The sequence below is a fragment of the Colossoma macropomum genome, unplaced genomic scaffold (genome assembly GCF_904425465.1).
Source record: "Colossoma macropomum unplaced genomic scaffold, Colossoma_macropomum, whole genome shotgun sequence".
NCBI lineage: Eukaryota > Metazoa > Chordata > Actinopteri > Characiformes > Serrasalmidae > Colossoma > Colossoma macropomum.
Window position 1 is genome coordinate 6,871,981 of NW_023494810.1, and position 22,511 is coordinate 6,894,491.

Consider the following 22,511-nt stretch of genomic DNA (forward strand, 5'->3'; position numbering starts at 1 on the left):
TTGTTAATTCCAGCACCTTTACTGACAAGAGCTGAACACTGCAGGAATATTTCAACCATGTTTTTTTAATTTTTAACATTTAGCATTATATAAACATGCACTCTGTATTGCATGTAACAATATATATGTTTATATTTGGAAATTTGACAGGAAAACCACAAAAACACACTGTAAACCAGTTACTTCAGGCTTAGAAATCTTAGTGAATCAGCTCTTATTTTTGTAAAAACAATATTGTAATGGTGTGACAACTGAGCAGTTCTGGGGTTTGTGAACAGCACACAGCAGTTTTAGCAAAGTATTTAGGAGAAAGATCACAAAAACAAACTGTACAATACAGTGATGTACAACATTGTTCATGGTGAGTCTGGAGCTCACATACTGAGACAAATATACACAAAAATATAACGTGTTTCGAATGTCTCTGTTTGCACAAGCTCAGCAAATTCTGAGAGAAAAGTCCATTTCCCACTTAGTCCTCTGCTTTATTCACTTCACTCTTCATCCTCCTCCTCTTCGTCATCATCTTTTTGCTGGTTGTCCTCTTCTTCCCCCGCCAACGTCTCAAAGTCTCCAGTCTCAGAGTTCCACATGCATTTAATGGTCACTTTGAATTCGGCCATTTCGATGCCAAAGAGTTTCTGAAATAAATGGACACAGAAATCGTTGTAAAAGCTCCATTTGCTGTAAAGAACCCCTAACTAAAAGACATCCACCACTTAACTGTTCATAGTGATTAGTGAAAACATTATATATAAAGAAGTAATACAAGATTATTTACAATAAAAAGGTTTTTATATGAGAAGGATGTTTTATGTTAAACTCTCAGTAGTTGGAAAAGCTGCTATAAATGATTTTGTTTATTGAAGATAAAGATTTATTCGAAATCTGTATCACCCATGTGAAAAAGTAATCACCCTCTAAACCTAATAACTGGTTTTGCCATGCTCAGCAGTAACAACTGCAATCAAACGTTTGCAATAACTTGCAATGAGTCTTTTACACTGCTGTGGAGGAATTTTGGTCGACTCTTCGTTGCAATATTGTTTTAATTTGGCCACATTGTAACCTGTTTAAGGTCTTGCCACAGCATCTCAATAGGATTCAGGTCAGGACTTTGATGACTCGGCCACAAAACCTTAATTTTGTTTCTTTTGAGCCACTCAGAGGTGGACTTGCTAGTGAGATGTGCATTATTGTCACTCATCAGTCCACAGAATATTCTCTCAAAGGTCTTGGGAATCATTGAGATGTTTTTTTTGGCAAATGAGATGAGCCTGTGTGTTATTTTTGGTCAGCAGTGGTTTGCACCTTGCAGCTCTCCTACAGATGCCGTTATTGCTCAGTGTCTTCCTTATTGTGGAAACATGCGCATTGACCTTGCATTCCATAAGTAAAGTAAAACGTTCATTATCTATCAAATATACTGATTAAAAAATATCACCAAAACTCAACTAATTTGTCACTCACAATATATCAGTACAAATGATAGCACTGTTTCTGAACGTTTGGCATGGACATTTCATTTAATGTCATGGAAAAGTCCTGGAATTCCACTGTCTAAAAAATGTATGAACCCTGTTAGAAAATATAAATTATCAGCATATTCTGTCTTTTATCCTCATCAGTAAGCAATAGAACAGTCAATGAAACTCAATTTGCTTTACACATTATAAATATGACATTTTGTTATTCACAAAGTGATCATTTTAACACCGTCCCTTCATCACTGGCCGCTGGAAAGCTGGCTTGTCTATGTGAACCACAACACATTTCTTATTCTGGAACACTGAAGCAAAGATTCTCTCCATCCAACTTACCAGAATACGAGCCTGTTCAGGAGTGAGCGTATCTCCCTCTTTGCACACTTCATAGTCCTGTAACAGCGTCACCACTCCTGCAGACAGATTTACTCGGTCAAACAATCGAATTCACACAATTTCCCCTTCCTTACTCCAAACGTAGACCATCAGCCAACCCAGAGGAAAGAAACATTCTAAGCAAGATCTCCTCTTAATCCCTCACTTGTCCTAGCTTTGCTAGTCCTTTTTGCTCTTGAGAAATAACACTGATTTTCTCACTTTGATTAAAATACTTTCTCACAGATCACTTATCTACTTACTGTGTTTGACTTGTCTTTCTTACACTCATATCACAAATTTTTATCATATATAATACAACCTCATGCTGTTCTCATTCATTGGCAAAACGTCTTGCACTGAAACGCTTATGTTAATCTCCTCTTTTGTTCTAAGGGAGATTTAGGAGTCTCACAAACCACATAGGCTTTTTTTTAGATGAATAAATTACTCAACATTGTTTATGACAAGTTGTTGATTTAGGCATTTGGGGTAAAAAGTCATTTCTGGCTGAATCATATAAACTTTGGGTCGCTTAATTTCAATCATCTTAAAATAAGAAAATTTCTCCTCTAAAGCCACATTACCTTTTTTGAGAGCTGTGGGCAGTCCTAACTGTCTGAGCTGAGGCTCCATAGAGTGTGTGAACTGTTCTAGCGGCCCTTCGTCCAGCGTCACCGCCATCTGTGCAGTATTACCAGACCGCGCGTAATCAGCCTCTTGGAAACTGGTGAAATATCTACAGGAGATAAACATTTAACACTGTATTAATAAGTTTATATTATACAATATGATGCACGAGAAACAGATCAGTAAAATGCATTTTTTTCAGCATGTTAGCATTACCCAGCTTTAGCATATCCATTTTATGTGGACAAGAATAACACACACCTCAACTGTATATCCAGAGTTTAAAAAAAAAAGATGAGAATTTACACTCATTGAATCAGTTTCAGTGATAAACTGGGTTTCCACAGGTCATTATTAAGCTGTGCTCAGCAAATTTGCTGCAAAGAGTGCCATTATTACTCCAGCTGCTTTTGTGAGCATCACTGAAAAAGAGGGAACCCACACCAGCAGGATCTCACTTAGGAGTGCTCTTTGCACTAGGCAAAAATTAAAATAAGATTAGATATATTAATATAGATCATATTTGCAATTGTTCTTTTTTCATTTAAATCATTTACTGTTACATATATCTGTTACATTAGCCCTGGTCATTCATGCTGAAGCTGTAAGGAGTGTTTCAGCCAGGACTGGCCTTTGAATGAAGCACAATGCAAGGCAGCCAATCACAGCAAAGCTCATTTACATATATTGTAGATGGCTGCGCTACTTGGGAGCCCAGAGCCCTAACAAATTTAAAAAATTTCATGATAATGAAATAAAATGTAATTGTTTATCAAGTAAATGGTTTTGCTAAACTAGGTCCAGACTGAACAGCTCAAGAGAAAGCCAGCATATGGCATTAACAATTACCTAATAATAGCAACAAATTGATGATACCTACAAATACTCTAATAATATGTGTTTAAAAACACACACTGACTACATGTTTAATAATCAAAATAATCAGTTGATTACTCAATAATAACAGTGGAGTATTCAATTGCTAATAAATAGTGAGAGCAGTACAAATACCCAAATATAGAAGTGTGAATTTTGCCTAAGTGTTGGTTGTGGTCCTGGTACCATTACCAACTGGCAAATATGTGAGGCTGTCCAATAATGTAAAAACTATATTAGTGCTTCTTTTTTACACTTGCACTTACTCTTGCACCTCCTCCTTGGTTTTGTTTGTGAACAAGACGCCCACTTCTCCTCTCAGGTACTTGCTGACCTGTAAGGCAGACAGAAACTAATTACCCAAGTTCTACACAACAACCGCAAACCTTTCTGCTAAGTCAAATGAACATACCTTGTGCAAATTATCCTTGTACTCATCTGTTGGTCCTTTTCCAAGCGCGATCATCATCACTTTATTCTTACCAAAAAAGAAACTTGAACACAACACAAATTTTATGTTAGCCATTAGAACTGAACAGCAACATCAACACAGTATCAGCTAATCAGACGTGTGTTCAGTATGTCTCACCGACTGTGTTTCCATGCTGCTCTGACATCTTTAAGTTTGCTGTTCCTCATGTTTTCCACAGAGAAGATGAACACGTACCGGTACGTGTCTACACATTTTCTCAGCTGGGTTGGGGGAGATGAGGTGCAAGCAAGTTAGAAGTGGTATTTTATGTGACGCTCTGGCCAAAATGAAAAGTGTAACCATTGCTAACCTACATTTGTTGTGATTTCTTTGTTTAAAACTAGAAAAACTTCTGATGATGTATCTTGATGTGGAAGTAAGTTTTGAAGCTAATTCTTCAACTGATCTATTCCGTTAACAGAAGAATTCACTACTGCTAGCTTGCACAACAGACATATTTATTAGCCTCTAGTTCAGTGGCTGAAATGTCAGAATGATCATGTGAATTATACGCTATAAGTACTCCAGTTGCCTTTGTGAGCAGCATTGAAAAAGAGGAAACCCACACCAGCAGGATCTCACTCTGAAAATATAACTAAATATACTAAGATAGCTTTTATTTGAGGTTGTTCTGAATTTATTATGTTATAATATTTACTGTTTAGCTCTTTTATTTAAGTAGTTTTATATGAAATGATCTCATTCATCCAGGTCCTGCTGCATTGGCATGGCATTGGCAGATTATTTAATTTAATACAATGGTTTTAAACAAGTAAAAATGTCCTGATAAAAGTGATGGGTCCAAATCATCAAAAGCAAATTGTCCTTGCTTTTTTAAAATCTGGTGTTAAAGTTTTAAAACACTGTTTGCTCCCCTGTCCATTCAGTCCATATATGGAAACGAAGCTGCAAAAAATAGGAATTCATTGTTTTTTTGGGATGTCAAAAAAAAAAAACTAGGAAACTCCTTTGCTGATGATGTACCTTGAAGGTGGAAGTACATTTTGAAGATAATTCTTCAGCTGAGTTATTCCATTAACAAAGAATGACCAACTGAGGTGCTAATGCTAGCCTGCACAACAGACGTATTTATTAGCCTCTAGCCCCCATGTGTCAAACACAAGGCCTGCAGGCCGGATCAGGCCTGTGACACAATCCTATCCAGCCTGCAAAAGTATTTTAATTTTCTATTCAACTTAGGCTGTTTCACAGTTTAGCTGAGCAGCTCAGAAATCAAGCCCAAGTTTATTGAACGTGCAGCAAAGAAAAGAAAAACACATTTTTTTATAGGTTTAAAAATATTGGATATTTCAAGTATTCAACATTTTAAGATCTACTACAAGTGCCTATATTTCACTGCTGATGCTTTTGTGTACAGGGTGTCCCAAAAAAACTGCCATCATTTCATAGTCTAATAACAGCCAGTTCTCCCTCAAATGATCTCAAATTTTAACAAAATGTGTAAAAACTAAGTTTAATTTTTAATGTTTTTTTTTTTCAGGTTGAAGAATGGCGTTCACTATGAGTGTTAGAATATGCTCGAACACAGTCAAACAAGAGTGTGCAGCGTTCATTTTCTAGAAAATTCAATAAAAATGCACCAACTGGAAAGCAGATTTGGACATGGCACAAAAAATTCGAAGAGGAAGGCTGTCTAGGCAGGACGAAGGGATCTGGACGAGCAGCAGTATCAGAAGATATTACATTTGTGAAGCTGTGAAATCGGTTATAAAATCTACATCCCTCTGAATTTCTTGTTTGAATTTTGATAAATAAATATTGTATTGTTCAGCATGAAGCCTATTTGATTTCGTGTGCCTACGACATGTAGTTACACAGATATTCACATCTCGAATGATGTCAATTTTTTGGGACCCCCTGTATTTTGAATAAACAATGGCCACTTTGGGTTTTAGCACAATTTTTTGGATTTGATGGAATTTTTTAATATGGCCCTTTTACTGGTCTGACAACCCTGCTCCAGACCAATGGCACAGTCAATTTGGTTGTATATGTTAGTTGCATGTTGGGTATTGTAGTGAAACAACTCTGCTGGACAGAAACAGATTTTTAAAAAAATTTACAAAATAATGAATTCTGCTAAACCGAAGAGGCTGAGGGGTGAAACGATGCACTACACAACACTACATTACATAACTAATTACATACTGAATGCTAGTTTTAGATAAGAAGGCTTTAAATATAACCTGCAGCGAAAAAAACTGTAAGACACTCACCTCCTCGATCAAGTTCTGCTTTGCCTCCAGCCCTTCTTGGCTGTTTTTGTCAAGGACACTACAGACAGAGAAGGGAAAAGTGTAAAAAGCAGCCATAATTCATAATAAAACACATATAATCAGCGGATTACATGCTTATAATACATGATCGACCTACCGTCCTATAAGGTTACAGCAAGCTAGTAAAGCAAGGAAAGGGTTGGAATGGCAGATAAAGGGAGGTCATTTCCAGTCTGAGAGTTAACTTTTAGCTGAAAAGTCAGAAAATATTAATCAACCTAATAAACTAACTCAGCAGCCGGACAGCACGCACTGATCCAGCTACAGCTTTAGCGCGCTAACCAAGCAAGTCCATCGCTTGGTGATGTTAGTCAGCTCTATAGAAACGCGACATGTTCAAAGTGGAAAAACAAAGATGTAAATAAATATTTAAGAAGCATTTAAATACCTTTCTTATCCCTCTTTGACTTCGGCATGGTGCTCACGTTGTTCCCCTCTTCTTCTTTAAGTTAGCAACAAATGAGGAAAACATATACTGCCCCCTACCGGCTGTAGAGAGAAAATATGATGACAATTACAGCTCTTAACCGACAGATGGCGCCATAGTAATGAGATAATTGGAGTTCCACTTGAAATGAATTGGCTCCAATTGGCCTAAATAACCGACTATGTGACTTATTTCATTGACAAAAGTGACTAAAACAGTCATATAGTATATATTTTAGTGAATATATGCCCAAACGTTTGTTTTCTCTGAAATCAAGGATATTAATAGGGATTTCCCCCTACTTTTCTACAGTAACAGCCTCTACTCTTCTGAGAAGGCTTTACAGTAGTTGTTTGAACATTGCTTTGAGGATTTGACTGCATTCAGCCACAAGAGCATTAATGAGGTCAGGTATTGATGTTGGATGATTAATTCTGGATCACAAACGCCACTCCAACTCATCCCAAAGGTACTGGATGGAGTTACATCACTCCCAGAGAATGCAGTTCCACTGCAGGGGGTGGGGGTGGCCTTTATATCCCTCTAGGCAACGCTTGGCACTGAGCATTGGAGACCTTAGGCTCATGTGCATCTCCTCCACAATGTCCCATTCAAAGCGGTGAAACTGAAATTACAAATGTTTTGTCTACTTCTGGAAACATAGTGCATTAACTGTAGTGTTGCAGCAGAATATAATAATAATAATAATCATCATAATAATAATGATAACAATAATGTGCACACTGTCCAAAATAATAGAGTTCAGCTCATCAGGTTTGTTATATAACCAGAATTGATGCACAGCAGTTTTTTTTGCCTCAAAGCAAGAGATATTTTTGCCCTGTAAGCCGTTCAAAATGTACATTTCCTCTAAGTAAATGTGAGGATCATTATATCTGGGCAACTTTGCAAAAACCAGCTCATAAAACAGGATGGTTATGTAATGTGTTCACTTTAGGTGTGTTTCCCTTGCAGGTACGGAGATGCCTGCAACAAATATTATTTTATTGGGCCTCAAGACTTTACATGTTTTTAAAGGGTTGTGTAACAACTTTTACACATCAGTAGGGATATAAAGGCTAATTAAGCTGTATTGCACCAATAAATCAAGTCAGACGATAATGTTATATAATATTTTCAACATTATCGTGTTATTAGTTTCTTATCACTAGTAATGGTGAATGTTCTTCCAAGCTGTAAACGGCTTTTTCTTTAGGATCCAGTTATTCCAGACAAATGGAATAAAGGAATCTGAACAGAGCTATATACAGTTACATGTCCAGGGGTTTGCAGACACTTGTTTGTCCAGCATTTCTTCTAAAATCAAGGGTATTGATAAGGGATTTATCCCCACTCTGCTGCCATAACAGCCTCTACTCTTCTGTGAAGGCTTTACACTAGATGTTGGAACATTGCTATGAAGATTTGACTGCATTCAGCCACTAGAGCATTAGTGAGGTCAGGTACTGATGTTGGACGATTAATTTCTATACATCTATAATCAAAATATTCAGTTTAAGTTGATTAAATTGCATCAATAGTGTGTTTTACATTCTAGATTACTTTTTTGTCAATGAAATAGTTGCTTACACTATAAATATTGATCATTTTTGAGCTCTTGTAACTTCCCCTCTATGTGTCAGGTCAAATTAGCTTCCCCAGTGTAGCTCGGATCCATCATAATGTGTGTTTGTATAACTTTCTACTGGCAATTGGATTAATTTTAGATTTTAGCATGTAACAATGGAACTGCAATCTGCATTCATACAATGAGAGTAAACCAGTACATTGCCACTAGACCTTCATTCAGTCACGTTCATCATCTAGGCTTGAAAAAGCATGTGAGCAACAGGCATTCATGCATAAATGTTTCTAGGATACAGAAAGGTAAGAAAATAATTGATAAAAACATCAACATGAAATGTAAAAAAGTTGTGAAAAGGTCAGAGTCCTACAGCACTGTATTAATTTACTCCCATTGTATGTGCTACATATGGCAACAATTACATTTTTTCATTTTATATAAAACTCACAGCATGTAAACTGGTTCTATTACAGGAAAAGACTTTGTAACTTCCTATAGATTGAGTTTAAAAACTTTATTTTGAGATCGCTGTTATAAATACTGAACTATATTTTGGACACTCAACACACTGTTAGCTATCTTGGACAACACCTCACACCCCCTGCATGCTACACTGGATGAACAGAGAAGCATATTCAGTGTCAGACTGTTACAGCTGTGCTGTGTTAAAGAGCGTGAGATCTTTCTTACCCACTGATATAAGGCTCTACAATGAGTCTCCTCAATGCAGAGACGGTACTGATCTCCTGCTGTCTGAACTGAGCTGAACCACATCACTATATCACCGCTCCTGTTAATACACACTGTGCAATATATTATAACCTGGTACTGTATTGACACTTTCACTATGCGCTTTAGACTGAAGACACTGCTGATACTTAACGTTATGCTTATATTCATTGTGTTGTAACCACCTCATACCACTTAGTGCAATACCTGCTCTCATGGAAATACAACAAATCTGTCTTATATGCTATGCAAATATGCAATAGATATACTATTTTTCTATTTCTGTCTAATTTATGTCTGCTGCTGTCCCAGATGTCATTGGGGGGAAAGCAGGATAAACCCTGGACAGGTCGCCAGTCCATCGCAGGGCAGACAGTGACTTATGTCTATTTTTATTTCTATTTTTTATTTTCTGTATAGTATATGTAAGTGTATGTGCAATTATATGTCTTGCTACTGTAACACTGCAATTTCCCTTCAGGATCAATAAAGTTCTATCTATCTGTCTATCTATCTATCTATCTATCTATCTATCTATCTATCTATCTATCTATCTACCTACCTACCTACCTACCTACCTACCGATCCATCCATCCATCCATCCATCTATCTATCTATACACACATAAACCTGAAGAGTGCTTTAGATTCCAGGCCTCATTATATGATGCATGTGTGACAAAAGGAAAGCAGGCTGCAACAGGAAGGAACATGATCAGATTAAAGTATACCATATTACACATGAAGCATTTCGATCTCAAAATCAGAAAAAAATTGTAGCCAGGCTAAAAAGTTCAAAGAAAGCACTTGTTGCCTAATGGCAACATCATGCAGTAAAATGCTAACCTTCAGATGAGTTGATTTGATTTATTTTACCTTAATTTATCTGTACAAGTAGATTATGAAATCCACTAAGAAGCAAATTGAGAAAACTGAATCGGCCTTCTCACGATATGTTACCTGAGTATTTTTTAAGTGGAATGGGAATGTCTTTTATAGTGGGAGTGTCTGGTTGTGAATGAAGTTTGAATAGCACATGTGTATTTCATTTTATTTATTTGTTTGGTTGTTTGTTGTTTGTTTAGTTGATGGATTCATTAACACAAAAGGCAAAGTTAGTAATGTTATCTAAGCTCTTAATAATGTTAGACTAACTAAGCCATAAAGAAATACAAGTGACGAAAGCAAAATGCAGTCTAGTGACAAATTTAGATTACAGAAAGAAGCATAATAATACAATAATAATAATATAAAATAAAATAACTTAAACACACACCCACACACACCCACACACACACACACACACACACACACAGTAATCCATTATAGAATTACAGTCATTTGTTTTTCTTAAAGAGGAATCCCACTTTTTATTTCTACATGAATAAACAGTTAAGATGTAAACAAGACTATTCTGATTGGTTTGTTATGAAATGCTGTTTTTGATAAACTTACTGAGTCAGTTGTTCACAGTGGTGGTCATAGGAACCAGACATCTGAAGAGTTTAATGCCTCTGAAAGCTCCCACACAGAAATTGTTACATTAAATGTTTACGAATATGCTGTTTGATGTCTGAAACGTTATTTTACAATAGTTATGAAAAAAAAACATTTTGGCTCACAGTCTAAAGCTGATTTTTCAAAATCCATTAATGGTGAAGAGGGTCCTATGGTGCACTGTAAGGTGAATTAGCCCCCAAAGAAAACTTTATTGTCAGATTTACCACTAATTAACAATTACATTACATATCAACGTTACATAAAAACGTATGCAGGTTCACTGGTGGTTTTGGATAGTAAATAAAATGGCTACACTTATGTTGTAAAATCAAGATGTCTGGTTCCTATCACAACCACTGTGAAGAAATTTGGTGTAGTAAGTTTCTCTACAGCGAACCATTTTACATCAAACCACTCTAAATGACATTTCAGTGACTGACGTAAGCAGAAACTTGAAAAAAAAAAGTCCCTGTTAACATACTTTCCAAGATTTATAGCTTACTTACTTGTGAAATTACGAAAGATTTTTTATAATCCTACTTTCATGAATGAAAAATTGGGTACATGTATATTTAAACAGGTTATTTTTTTATTGATACAATAACTCATAACAATCATAACACACACTACTACAGCATACATCACTACTACACTAAATAGGTAAATTAACAGCTATGAATTAATCTAAAAGAACAAACAAACAAACAAGATAAATAAATAATAAATAAATATTGGGGGGAAATAGCATATCATAATAATAATCAGACACTGGGGAATTCAATATATGTTGCAAAGCTCCAGATATCTGAGGAAAGTGCTGCTCTTCCAGTTTATCATCTTAAAGGCAGCAACTTTAAACAAGTTTTCTTGCTAATGTTGATGAGATGATAGGATTAAATGGGAATGGGCGTGGCCTTGTGGTGGGCCCGTGTTGTAGTGGGCGGGGCCTGAGGCCCTGCAGTCAGACTCTGTGTGACGGGGGGGGGGCGGGGCCCTCGATGCGGTTACTGCGCTGTAGCGCCGCTGAAACGCGATCCGTTAGCATTTGGACATGAACCACCTCTCGTGCGCCACGCGGTTAAACCGGGCACTGACGGTTTTCAGACGGCGGTGAACTGTTTATACACTGACGTGACTTTTAAGTTTAAAAGCTGAAGTAAAACTTCTTGAAAAACGACCCGCGTCTCTTTTACGTGCGGGGCGAGGATGAAGGAGCTCCTGAGGGAGAAGTCGAGCTGACACGGTAGGAGAAGACCAACCGCCACCGCAAAAACGGGATTAGTAATGCTGAAAAGATAAGGGACGTACTCCCAGTGATGGTGAACGCACTCGCCGTCGCTCCTTCGCTCGGTTTTCGGGGTGTTTTAGCTGTTTTAGACGCGGACGCGGTGCGGAGAGACGACCGTTAAGCGGAGGATTTGGACCGGCTGCTTTAGCTAGCAAATAACGGCTAACAAGCCGCAGCGGCGACAGTGGCTTCCAGAGGCGCAATGAACTCTCTGCTGTTCGGTGACGGTCTGCCGTCGGCCGCCGCGATGCTCTCGGCCCTGCACGGCGGCGGCGCCACCGGCGGCAGTCCCGGAGCTCCAGCGGCCGCCCTGAGGAACGACCTGGGCTCCAACATCCACGTCCTGAAGACGCTGAACCTGCGCTTCCGCTGCTTCCTCGCCAAAGTCCACGAGTTGGAGCGGCGGAACAAGCTGCTCGAGAGCCAGCTGCAGCAAGCGGCCGAGCGGGCCAGGTACCACAGCCTGTTCGCCCGAGACGTCGCGGTGCAGACGGACTCTCCGCAGGAGTCTCGGCTGCCCGGCACGATTTGGAGCTTCACGCACGTGTGGAAGTCCGGAGAGCGCGTAGAGACCGTTCACGGACCCGGTGTGTCCTGGACCCATCCGGACGGAGTCGGGGTGCAGATTGACACCATAACGCCAGAGCTCCGAGCCCTGTACAACGTGCTGGCCAAGGTGAAGAGAGAGAGGGACGAGTACAAGAGAAAGTGAGTATGTCTGGAGAGTTTAACATTACTTGTGAGGTATTGTTTTACTTTATAGGTGGGCTTCTTATCGTATATTAATTTATAACACATTTATATCTGTATATAACTGTAGATGTAGATATGTATGTGCACTGTTTGTCCAATAGGGTCCAAACTCCCCTTAAATGGCGCACCCACTGCTGAGCACACACAGCATGTATAATCTCCATAGAAAAGTATTGCTAATAGAATGGGAAGGTCTGGAGCAGCCACACATGAGGCTAAGTTCACAATGCCCATGCCAAGCACCAGCTAGAGGGGTCTAAAGCCCCCCAGCATTGGACTGTGGAGCAGTGGAACTGTGTTCTGTGGGGTGATAGAGCACTATCTAGTATGTTTGGGATGAGCTGGAGTGGTGTTACTCCAGAACCAAACATCAGTGCCTGTCCTCACTAATGCTCTCATCAATGTCAGTGCAATCAAACCCTCACAGCAATGTTCCAGCATCTAATATACAGCCCTTTCAGAAGAGTAGAGACTGTTACCCCAGCAAAGAAAACACAAACTGCCTATTAACACCCTTGATTTCAGAAGCAGCCTCGTTTAATCAGATGTTTGCCATCTTTTGGACTCTATAAATCCATAGATAACGAGTCAGACACATGCAACTTGGCTACTTATGAAGAAGACAATACATATGTATATATATATATGTGTGTGTGTTGCATGGGTTGGACTTAGATTCCCAGCCTCAGTGAATGTCCCAGTCCAGCTCTGGGGCCTTGAAACCACAGCTTGGACTGAAAATCGAATTTCAGTAGTTCATATCCACACATACTGACTCACTCAGTGTTTATTCATTCACCATCCAGTCCTTAAACATGCCTGTCCTCAACGTTGCTCAAGCATGGCAGGCCAGGCCAGCAGCTTCTAACTGCATAGGGTCTAAAGCCACTGCTCGATTTTTTTTATTTGAAGGCATACTGATTCATTGCAGTGGAATATCTTGGCAGCAGGACAGCAAAAATGACCAGACTGCTTAGAGTGAAACCCAAAGGAATGGGCCTTTTGAAAGTAACTCAGAAGAGCATGCTTTGATGGGTAAGGGCTATAGAAGGCTCTTGGAGCAGCATAATTAATTCATGGCCCACAGCAGGGGACCCCAACTTCCGTCCCGCAGGGCTGGAGTCCAGCACAGTTTGGTGATTTCCTTGCTCTAATATGTGATGTCGTGGTCATTAACCGATGAGTTGAATCACATGGATCTGAGCTGGGAAATCATAGGTGTGCCATAGTTCCATAGTCTGACACCCCTGAAATATTGCAGTATCATATAGTCATTATATTTAGTAGCTTATAAGTAGTACAGATGAAAGCAGAGGTGTTTTTTGGCTTTTCCAAACAGATGTGTTTCCACAGTTGAATGATTTCTCAAAATAGGACTTTGGCTGCTGCTTCATAGAAGGAACTTAGTGTTCTGTTAACCAACTGCTAGCTTTTTCGTCTCAATTACAGCAGTAATGTTCCCCAATTTAAGTTTTTATTAAAGCCCCCTATGTTGTGCAGTTTCACGTTTCCCCAAATCATCAGCTCCTTGAGCTGAATAAGGTATACAAGAGAGGTAAACATCTCTGTTTGTGCTCACTTGTTTATTTCTTAAGAGGAGCTGCCTGTAGATGCTGCTGCAGAACTTTTTGCCCTTCTAATGAGCTGAGGTTGTGCAATATGTGGGTGCTTGATCAAGGTTTACTCAGTGATCCCTACAGGTGTTTGAAGTTGTCTGAAAGGAATGTGGGCTTCCACACACTAATGTTGACATCTGCATCACTTTATCTGTGTTTTATCTCTTTCTTTAAGAGAAACCAGCCTTTGAAGATTCATTTGCCATTTAGATGTGCCCCAAAGAATTGCTAAATATACATTGAGTTGCCAGTTCATTGGGCACATCTACCTTGTACTTATCAGAAACACCTACCATTTATGTGCACTTCCTGCACATTCAAAACCAAGAATTGACCCAAACAGGAACCAAAAGAGTGCACAGTTCCAGCTTTAGTTCATTATCCACCTGCTTGGACCATTACAGTCCCCTCTGTTAACCACCCTATTTAATTGGCCACCCTATTAAGGCCACCATGCGTTCTTAAATATGATGCCATATAACATTAGAGAGAAGCTTATTTGCATGTCAAAGTTCCTCTAATTCACTTTTCGATTTTTTTTAAACTTTCATGAGTGTTCAAATATTCAAAGATTCTGACTCATCCCTAGTACTGCTTTCTGCAGTGGACAAATGCTGTTTTATATTTACTAACTGTAGCCCACCTGTTCCTGCACAATAACTGTAGCCCCCCTACCTTGTCCATCAATGGAAAGGGGACTACCATAGGACCACCACTAATCAGATATTAATATGTGCGGACCAGAAGTGGGTAATGTTACGATATTTTATTGTTATTGTGATGCGTTTTGTTATTGTGATAAACAGTATGCTTTTCTGAGCATATCATGGATGCAGTCAGTTCTTTAACGCTGACCAACTGCAGCTTTTTTAAATTAATTAGTCCATTTTAAATGGCTAAGTTAATTGGATTCAGTATAGCATAGTGTGTGAAATTTCGAATAAATTTATTTTGATTTATTTTATTTTGATCGAATAAATTTTAGTTTTTTGATGGAGGTTTTCAAATGTGGCACCACAAGTGTATTGCGTCTAAGTCAGAATATCACGATACGTATCATGCATTGTAAAAATGTTTTACATATCGTCCTATGACATTTCTGCCATATTGCCCATCCCTAGAGTGGACCATTTTCAGCATAGCAAAGTGATACCAGGGTAGTGTGTGCATTGTGCTGCTTCTGTGGCCAATTAGTGTCGATACAAGAGGTTGTGCTTAATTAACAGTCAACGGAGTGAATGTTGGTTCTGCATTGATGGGTTATTTGTTTGCTGATCAGGTATCAGTGAATCAATGAATGCTGGTAAAAGAAACAGGCAGAATCAGTTGTCAGTTAGATGCAGGGGTAGACACTGCTTATTGCCCAGTGGGCCACATTTCACAATTAGGCCACAGACCCAGTGATTGTGAGTGCTTGTTATCTATCTATCTATCTATTTATCTATCTATATCTATGTCTATATATATATATATATATATATATATATGTATATATGTGTGTGTGTGTGTGTGTGGCTGTGTTCTATCTATATATATATAGACATCACATAGCTATATTCACACTGGAACACAGTTTAATGCTGTGCTATCAGACTCTGTTAGTAAATTGCTGCAGTATGAGGAACAGCAGACATGAATAAAACATCTCCTTGCAGGGTGATTGTCTTCAGCCAAATGATCACTTTAACCAGTGTAACTACAGCATGCTTCAGGCATTTCAGGGATACACATACACACTGATCTGAGAACAGCTGCGAAGGCGAAAGATGCTTCATTGTGTGGCATTTAATCTGTGGCTGTCCTGAGGTGACCTTACATAGAACCCTTATGAATGGCATTTCATTTGGATGTTGGGGCCTATTACTAATGCATGCTGGAATGACCACACACGAGTGTGCAGAGCTATCAGCGGGGGTGGTGGGTGTTGAGGGGGGAGCGTGTGAAACAGGAACTGTTCCATGCTGCCATTATGGAGCTGCCCCTGCTGCCTCTTCATCCAGGCATGTGCTGACTCACGGGTGAATGCAGCTGTACTACCCAAAAAGACAAAGAGCCGGGCCTGAAGGAGAGAAGGAAGAAACCCTTGTGCTGTTTTGACCACACTGGATTTTTCCATGCGTGTGCCATATCCTGGTTAGCACTCACCCAGTGAGTAATCAGGTTACTCATACAACCACTGACTGATGTGGGTGTATCAGTGTCTACCACCCCTTAGAGTGTAATTAAAAGACTAAAACCGTGCAAAACTGCAGTTTCCAAGCTTTTTTGTAACAGAAGAGTTGGATGTGCTGCGTGAACCAAACAAAGTTTTAAAATGTAGTGTTCAACCCCATCGTTAAAGTCCATAAATAGAAAGTTATCTACACAAACAGCCCACTTTAAATTTATTGTTGTGATGTCAAAAGCCAGAACCCTTACATATACCTGCCTGTTCAGATTACTCTATTTATGCCTCGACCACTAACATTGAAGTTATAAGGAGTGTTTCTGCCTGAACTTCTTAATGAAACGGGCACAATACGGGACAGCCAATCAGAACAGAGCTCTTGACATATCCTTGCTGTCCATAGAAAAACAAGTATCTCCAAAATCGTATCTTCACATCTATCAATGTAAGTCAATGTAAAGAGATTTTGTTTTGAAGTGATTTAAGAGCATTTCTATTGGTTCATTCATCATGAATTTTTTCACACTGAGTGCGTTTACGTGCTCTTAATAATCCGAAAACTGCAGAAAATCAGATTTTATCAGTAATCAGATAATGGGGAAACTCTGGGTCTACATGAGTCAGACAGTAATCAGATTTCTACTTTGCAACCAGCCAATAAACTCACAGAAGAAGACGTGACGTGATTGTAACGTAAAACTCAAACTTTTTTTAAAACATCGCACCACTTTACCTGAAAATATGAACATACATCATCTAGAAGATGAAGAATATTAAAATCTTTTATTTCGTGTTTGGTTTCAGCGCCGCTCTAAAAGTGTTTTGCAGCGTCTGGCGATCCATCGTCTGTTCTTGCGCAGACTGAGAAATCCGATAGAAATCAGAGTACGAGTTTACATGCACTGAGAAATCTGATTACTGAACTAAAATCCAGCTCTCTGTATCGGATTTCTTAATCGGATTTCTAGATCGGAGTATGGTGTTTAAATGACCATTTGAATAATCGGATAACTGCAGAAATCTGATTATGATCGGATTATTGAGCACATGTATATGTACTCAATGTAAAGGTAACGTAAGCTGTGTTGAAGTGATGTAAAGAAATTAAAGTCAACAAAAGTGGAGATGCATGATTTTCTTTGGACAGCGATGATATAAATGTCTCGAAAGCACATTAACAAAAACAGCCTGTTTAATCCATGGTAGGAAAATAATTATGCAAAAATTAATCAGAAATGTTTTTGGTGCATAAACCCAAACAAGCGTCATGTGTGCACCTATGATAAAAATGGTAAATAGAAACTTTTTATAGCTGTGCTATGTGGACTAGTTTTATGTTTTTATTCTTTTTTGGTAAATGATTAGTATTCGAATATGCTAACGAGAACATTTTTAGATTGTTATTAAAAACATTTTAGGTTATTATTAAAAAAATTAAAACACGAAAGGTTTAACATTTGTTTATCTTTACCTGGTCATTCATCAGTCAATTTAGTGACTTGTCTTGTCTTGTTTTATATGAATTGATACATATCAGTTGGTAAATACTCATGTATTAACTTAAATAATGATAACACACACACAGAGTATACGCTGCACATGTATTTCTTCACCTCCATATACAGCTCCACTAAGATGTTGCCATGTTGTGAGATGCAGCATGAGCTGCTTCTGTTTCAACATTCGTGCAGTGGTGGTTTTTATGCTGGGAAGTTGGCAGAACTAATCAGATTCCTCTGCTTTCTGAAAGTGATTTAGTTTAGAACAGCATCTGTATTTAATTTAGCATGTTTCATTAGGTGAAGGCTGTTTTGCTGTAATTGGAAGATGGTGGGCTCGTTTAGAAGGTATTAAAATGCTGTTAAATGTCAAAAGTGCGTAACTTAGTCAAGCATTCAAGTTAAGTTGTTTTATCCTGAGACAACACAACAGTCTGTGTTGAGAGGTGCCTATATGACGTGGTAAGTGTACCAGATACATAAAATTCTAGTTATAGGGATTCTATAAATACCCTTAAACAGCGTTAATGTTGTCATGCTGTAATGGTTTTCCATCATTCCACTATTTACTCAGTGTACATGTGCTTTATTGAGTAGTTCAGCTAAGTTGGTTAATGAATACTTACTCTTCTTAGGTAACCAGTAGGCATGTGCACAGATGCTTGAGTACTCAGTGAACCGTTCAAGGTGCCAGTATTCAAGGACTGAAATCACTGTTTGGGTATTGGTTTCAGTGCAGAAACAGAGACAATATACACACTAACAACTCAGTGAAATGCTTTTGTGTTTTAACAAGACCGTAAACGGTTATGTTTTGCCTCTCTAAAACACGAGTGCCTAAACGTGGATGTGTTGCTAAGGACATGGTTGAGAATGCAGACGTAGTGTGGCTTTATGGCTAACAAGGCTAACTAGTCTAGCTGATATTTTCGAGGTCCAGAAACACTGAAAATATATTTCTCTGACTAGACCTTGTGTGAGATGACGAGCCTCGTCAGCATCCAGTGTTGTACCTAAAGTACCCTTTTTTGCTGTGTTTTTGTGTTTTTTTTCCTTTCCTTTAATAACTGGTTTAACTTTTGCTGATTCTTGACTATCAAAATGAGTCAAAATGGATATCCCGAGTAACTAGACATAGAATGCGTTTACATGCACTTAGCAATCAAATAACGGGGAAACTTTGGGTTACTTGAATCGGGCAGTAATCAGACTTACGAAATAAGACGTGATGTAAATGTAACTTGGGCCCAATCCCATTTCACCCCTCGCCCCTACCACTTAGCCCTCAGCCCTCTGTTTATGTGTGTCCACGTCTAGGGGTAGGGTGTCCCGTTTTTTGTTGAGATAGAGGGGTAGGGCGAAGTGTTTGGGCTACATGGCCCTCCAAACAGAGGTTTTTCAGAGACACACTCCAAAGTTGTCAGAGTGTATTATGAGAAAAAAAGAAAAACCTGCTAGATGGCTACGAGAGCGACCAAAGAAACCCACAAATGTGAGAATTTTCTCTGTTAAAAATGACGTATTATCTTAGTTTAATGTTGTTTCCATGCATTTAACTAAAGCCCAGCAATGAGGTTGCTGAACTTTACCCTCCTCTGCTGTCACTGCAGACTGACAGGGTTGTCTATAGAGCAGCGCTGGTAGCTGTTAATGAAGTAATGTTCTTTGTTATTTGAGGGTCCCATTTCGTATGAGAAGATTTAACCACTACCCCTTGTAACTCAGTTCCAAGGGGCAAGGAGACACTCAAAAACAAGGGGAAGGGGTGAAAATAAGGAATGGGATTGGGCCTTAAAACTCAAACTTAATGCTACAGGTGTTTTTTTTTTAATAATGCCACTTTACCTGAAAGTATGAACATACATCATCAAGAAGTTGAATATTTAAATATTTAAATATTTAAATCCTCAATTTGTCAAGCATCTGTAGTTGGTGTCAGCGTCACTCCCGGAGTGTTATACAGTGTTATACACTGCTTGCTTATTTCTGGTACCGTGGTCTGTTTTTGCACATGCACAGACTGAGTAAGAGTTTACATGTGCTGAGAAATCCGATTACCAAGCTCTCTTAATCGGATTTCTTAATCAGATTTCTGGACAAAGAAATCAGAGTATGCTGTTTACATACATTTTAATAATTAATTTAGAAAATTGCAGAAATCCAGTTATGTTCGGATTATTAAATGCATGTAAACGCACTCATATTTACTCTCACATTCGTGAGACCATGTTGAATAAGGAAGTGCTGTTATGCCTTTCAGTGTACAATAATAGTGCAGTAGAGTTTAGCTCATTGCTTTGGATCAGTGTAAGGACTGGGAAGGAACATTTGAAGGCTTTGATCTCACTGCCAGAATTTTAAAGATGAAAGGCCTGATTAGCAGCCTGTAGCGGCCCACCTTCCTCAGGAACCTTCAAGACTTTAAGTATTGCAGAAACAGTTGAAGAAAAAGTTAATGTTGAACTCTGACTGTGCCTTTCTGTTTACTTTAGAAAAAGAAAGTTGATAGGATTAGAGCGAGTGGGTGATTATTAAGTGGCCCACCCACAAATTGTTATTTTAGGGGAAACGCTGAACCCCATAATTAGATGAAGAATTTGTGAATCAATATGTAATAATCAGTTGTGGAACAATGTCCCATAAAGTAATAGCTACTGGACGTTATTTTGAAACCTCTCTAAGCTTTAGCTTTGCGATGGAATAGTAGAAAAAGTAAAAGCAAGCTACGTCTGTAAACTCAAATCAAGTAGCCAGCCTTGATCTCCATCTCTTTGGTTTCCTCCCTTCTTTTTCTACCCCACCCTTCATCATCTCTCCATGTGGTCAGGCTTCTGCTTGAAGTTCATTTTGACCTGGCTGTGGCTTCCGGCAGCATTCTGCTCCAGTGGCTGATTAAATCCTCACAAGTATAGACACACAGCAGGAGATGGATCTCCTCCAGTCATTTTTTAAAGCTTTTGGCTTGCCAGCTTTTGCTCGGGGAGGAAAACTCAGAGATGTCAGGTCCTGTGGTCTTCAATAAGCCCAGTAAAGCAGAGTGTCAGTGTGCATGCATGACTGGCTATTATTTTAATGACTTCTATTACAATTTCATTCAGGCTGTAATATGCACTGGCCTTAATACATTTTATGAATTCTCGATGGTGCCAGTTGGAGAGCTGAAATTCAAATGAGGAAACAAAAAATAGCCTGGTTTTGTTTTCGCCATAATTCTTGCATGCATCTTGCGCAAACCCAATGCGGTTTCAGGCTCACTATAATCAAAGTATTGTAGGTTGCTTGCTGCTAAGTTATGCAAGCAATAAGAAAGCTCAGTGCTGTTTTTCAGAGTCACAGAGTTAATGGCTTTCTACTAAAGGGGCTCTGGCGAACTTTCATTTCCTTCTTTCACTCTTTTTCTCTCCTTTACAGCCTATTATAAAGGCTAAAGGGAAAAGCAGGGAATTTATGGTCCCTTTTCTATTGAAATGAAATCATGCACACACACACACACACACACACTTACGCATGCATGAGTGAATTCTTGCGAACACATTCCTTAAAGCACAATGAAATGTCAACATAACATAATATACTCATTACAGAATAATCCAACTCAGAACTACAAATGCCATGTTTTCACTGACAAATAGGAAAGTAAGAAAGCAAAGACGTTTTAAAGAACACATCTCAAAACACGTAGAGATGAGCCTCATTTTAATGCACACATTTCAAAACATGTCTCTCTTCCAGATTGATGGCCTATTGTGTTTCTGCTTGACTAGCATAGAAGTGCCAATGTAGTCTAAATGGTTATTTAGTAGACAGGTTTGAGGCATGTTTAGGCCTGTAGCAGCTGGCAACCCCGAGCTTCACCTTGTTTACTCCCCTTAATCTCCTCTTAGGAGGAGAGAAGTCTAGGATTAACGAACAGAACAAAAAAATGCTTTCAAAACAACAGATCTGTTCCACGCAAAACAGCATTCATCACCGTGTTGTTCTTCTGCGGCTTTCAGTTGGCTGAGTTGTTTCGTTTTCCAGTATAGCAACAGTTATATTGTACTTTGATTGACACTTAGCGACTTAATGATTTCTTGCAGAACGTGCTTGATTAGATTATGTACAGAATCAAGTGATGTGTCGCCAGTCAACTAAAAGTGTATGTTCAGTAACAGCAGCACTAATTGTGTGTGGATAAAGCAGCGTGTGACAATCCAGGCAGAATAATTGCACTAACTCACTGCATTCCAGACAGATTATTGATTTCTCTGACCTTGTGCTCTCCCCACCAACCACTGCTATGTCTTTATTGAAGCTGTAGAGCAGAGGCGTTCAACTCTGGTATTGGAGGGCTGGTGTCCACAGTTGGTGATTTTCCCACTATGTGGATATATATACCTATATATATCTCGCTGTTGTTGGAAGAAAACCTTGTATCTCCAAAATGGTAACTTTACAGGAAAAGGAAAAAACATACTTTACTTTTAATGTAAGTCAATGGAACCAGACTTTTTTGCAAGTCATTTTGGGCTGTTTCTTTTGTTCTATTCATCATGAACTTTACACACAATGTAAAGAGCAAAAGGAATTTTCACATTATGTCAAAAACTAAAAAATGACAAAAATGGAGATACAGGTTTTCTTTATATATATGCATGTATGTATATATGTATATATATTGTTTAAAACCATGGGTATTTTGTAGATACATATTCTGTTCCGGTTTCCATTTGCAACCTCTTGCTTCTTGCTGTTACTAATGAGTGAATCCGTTTCGTCTTCTACTGCGTCTTTTTCCTTTTGTAAAGACATACAATAGAGTTGTTCAGTGTCTT

The 22,511-nt window shown here is 38.7% G+C and overlaps 2 protein-coding genes across 5 annotated transcripts in view; one reads left to right on the forward strand and one right to left on the reverse strand.

The window, feature by feature from the left end:
- Window positions 1-44: 44 nt before the first annotated feature.
- Window positions 45-6,550, reverse strand: mrto4 (MRT4 homolog, ribosome maturation factor). The gene is given in 9 exon segments (XM_036559064.1): window positions 45-641; window positions 1,821-1,897; window positions 2,447-2,598; window positions 3,632-3,699; window positions 3,778-3,859; window positions 3,955-4,058; window positions 6,075-6,103; window positions 6,106-6,132; window positions 6,523-6,550. Coding segments are annotated over 9 exon segments (714 nt in total). The 3' UTR covers window positions 45-494.
- Window positions 6,551-11,430: 4,880 nt separating this feature from the next.
- The window catches only part of iffo2b (intermediate filament family orphan 2b), a 56,035-nt gene continuing 44,954 nt past the window's right edge, over window positions 11,431-22,511 (forward strand). For all 4 annotated transcript variants that reach the window (XM_036559678.1, XM_036559679.1, XM_036559680.1 and 1 more), the window contains exon 1: window positions 11,431-12,370. In XM_036559678.1, the coding sequence (XP_036415571.1) occupies window positions 11,865-12,370 (506 nt within the window). In that variant the 5' untranslated portion in view covers window positions 11,431-11,864. The remainder of the gene's footprint in view (window positions 12,371-22,511) is intronic.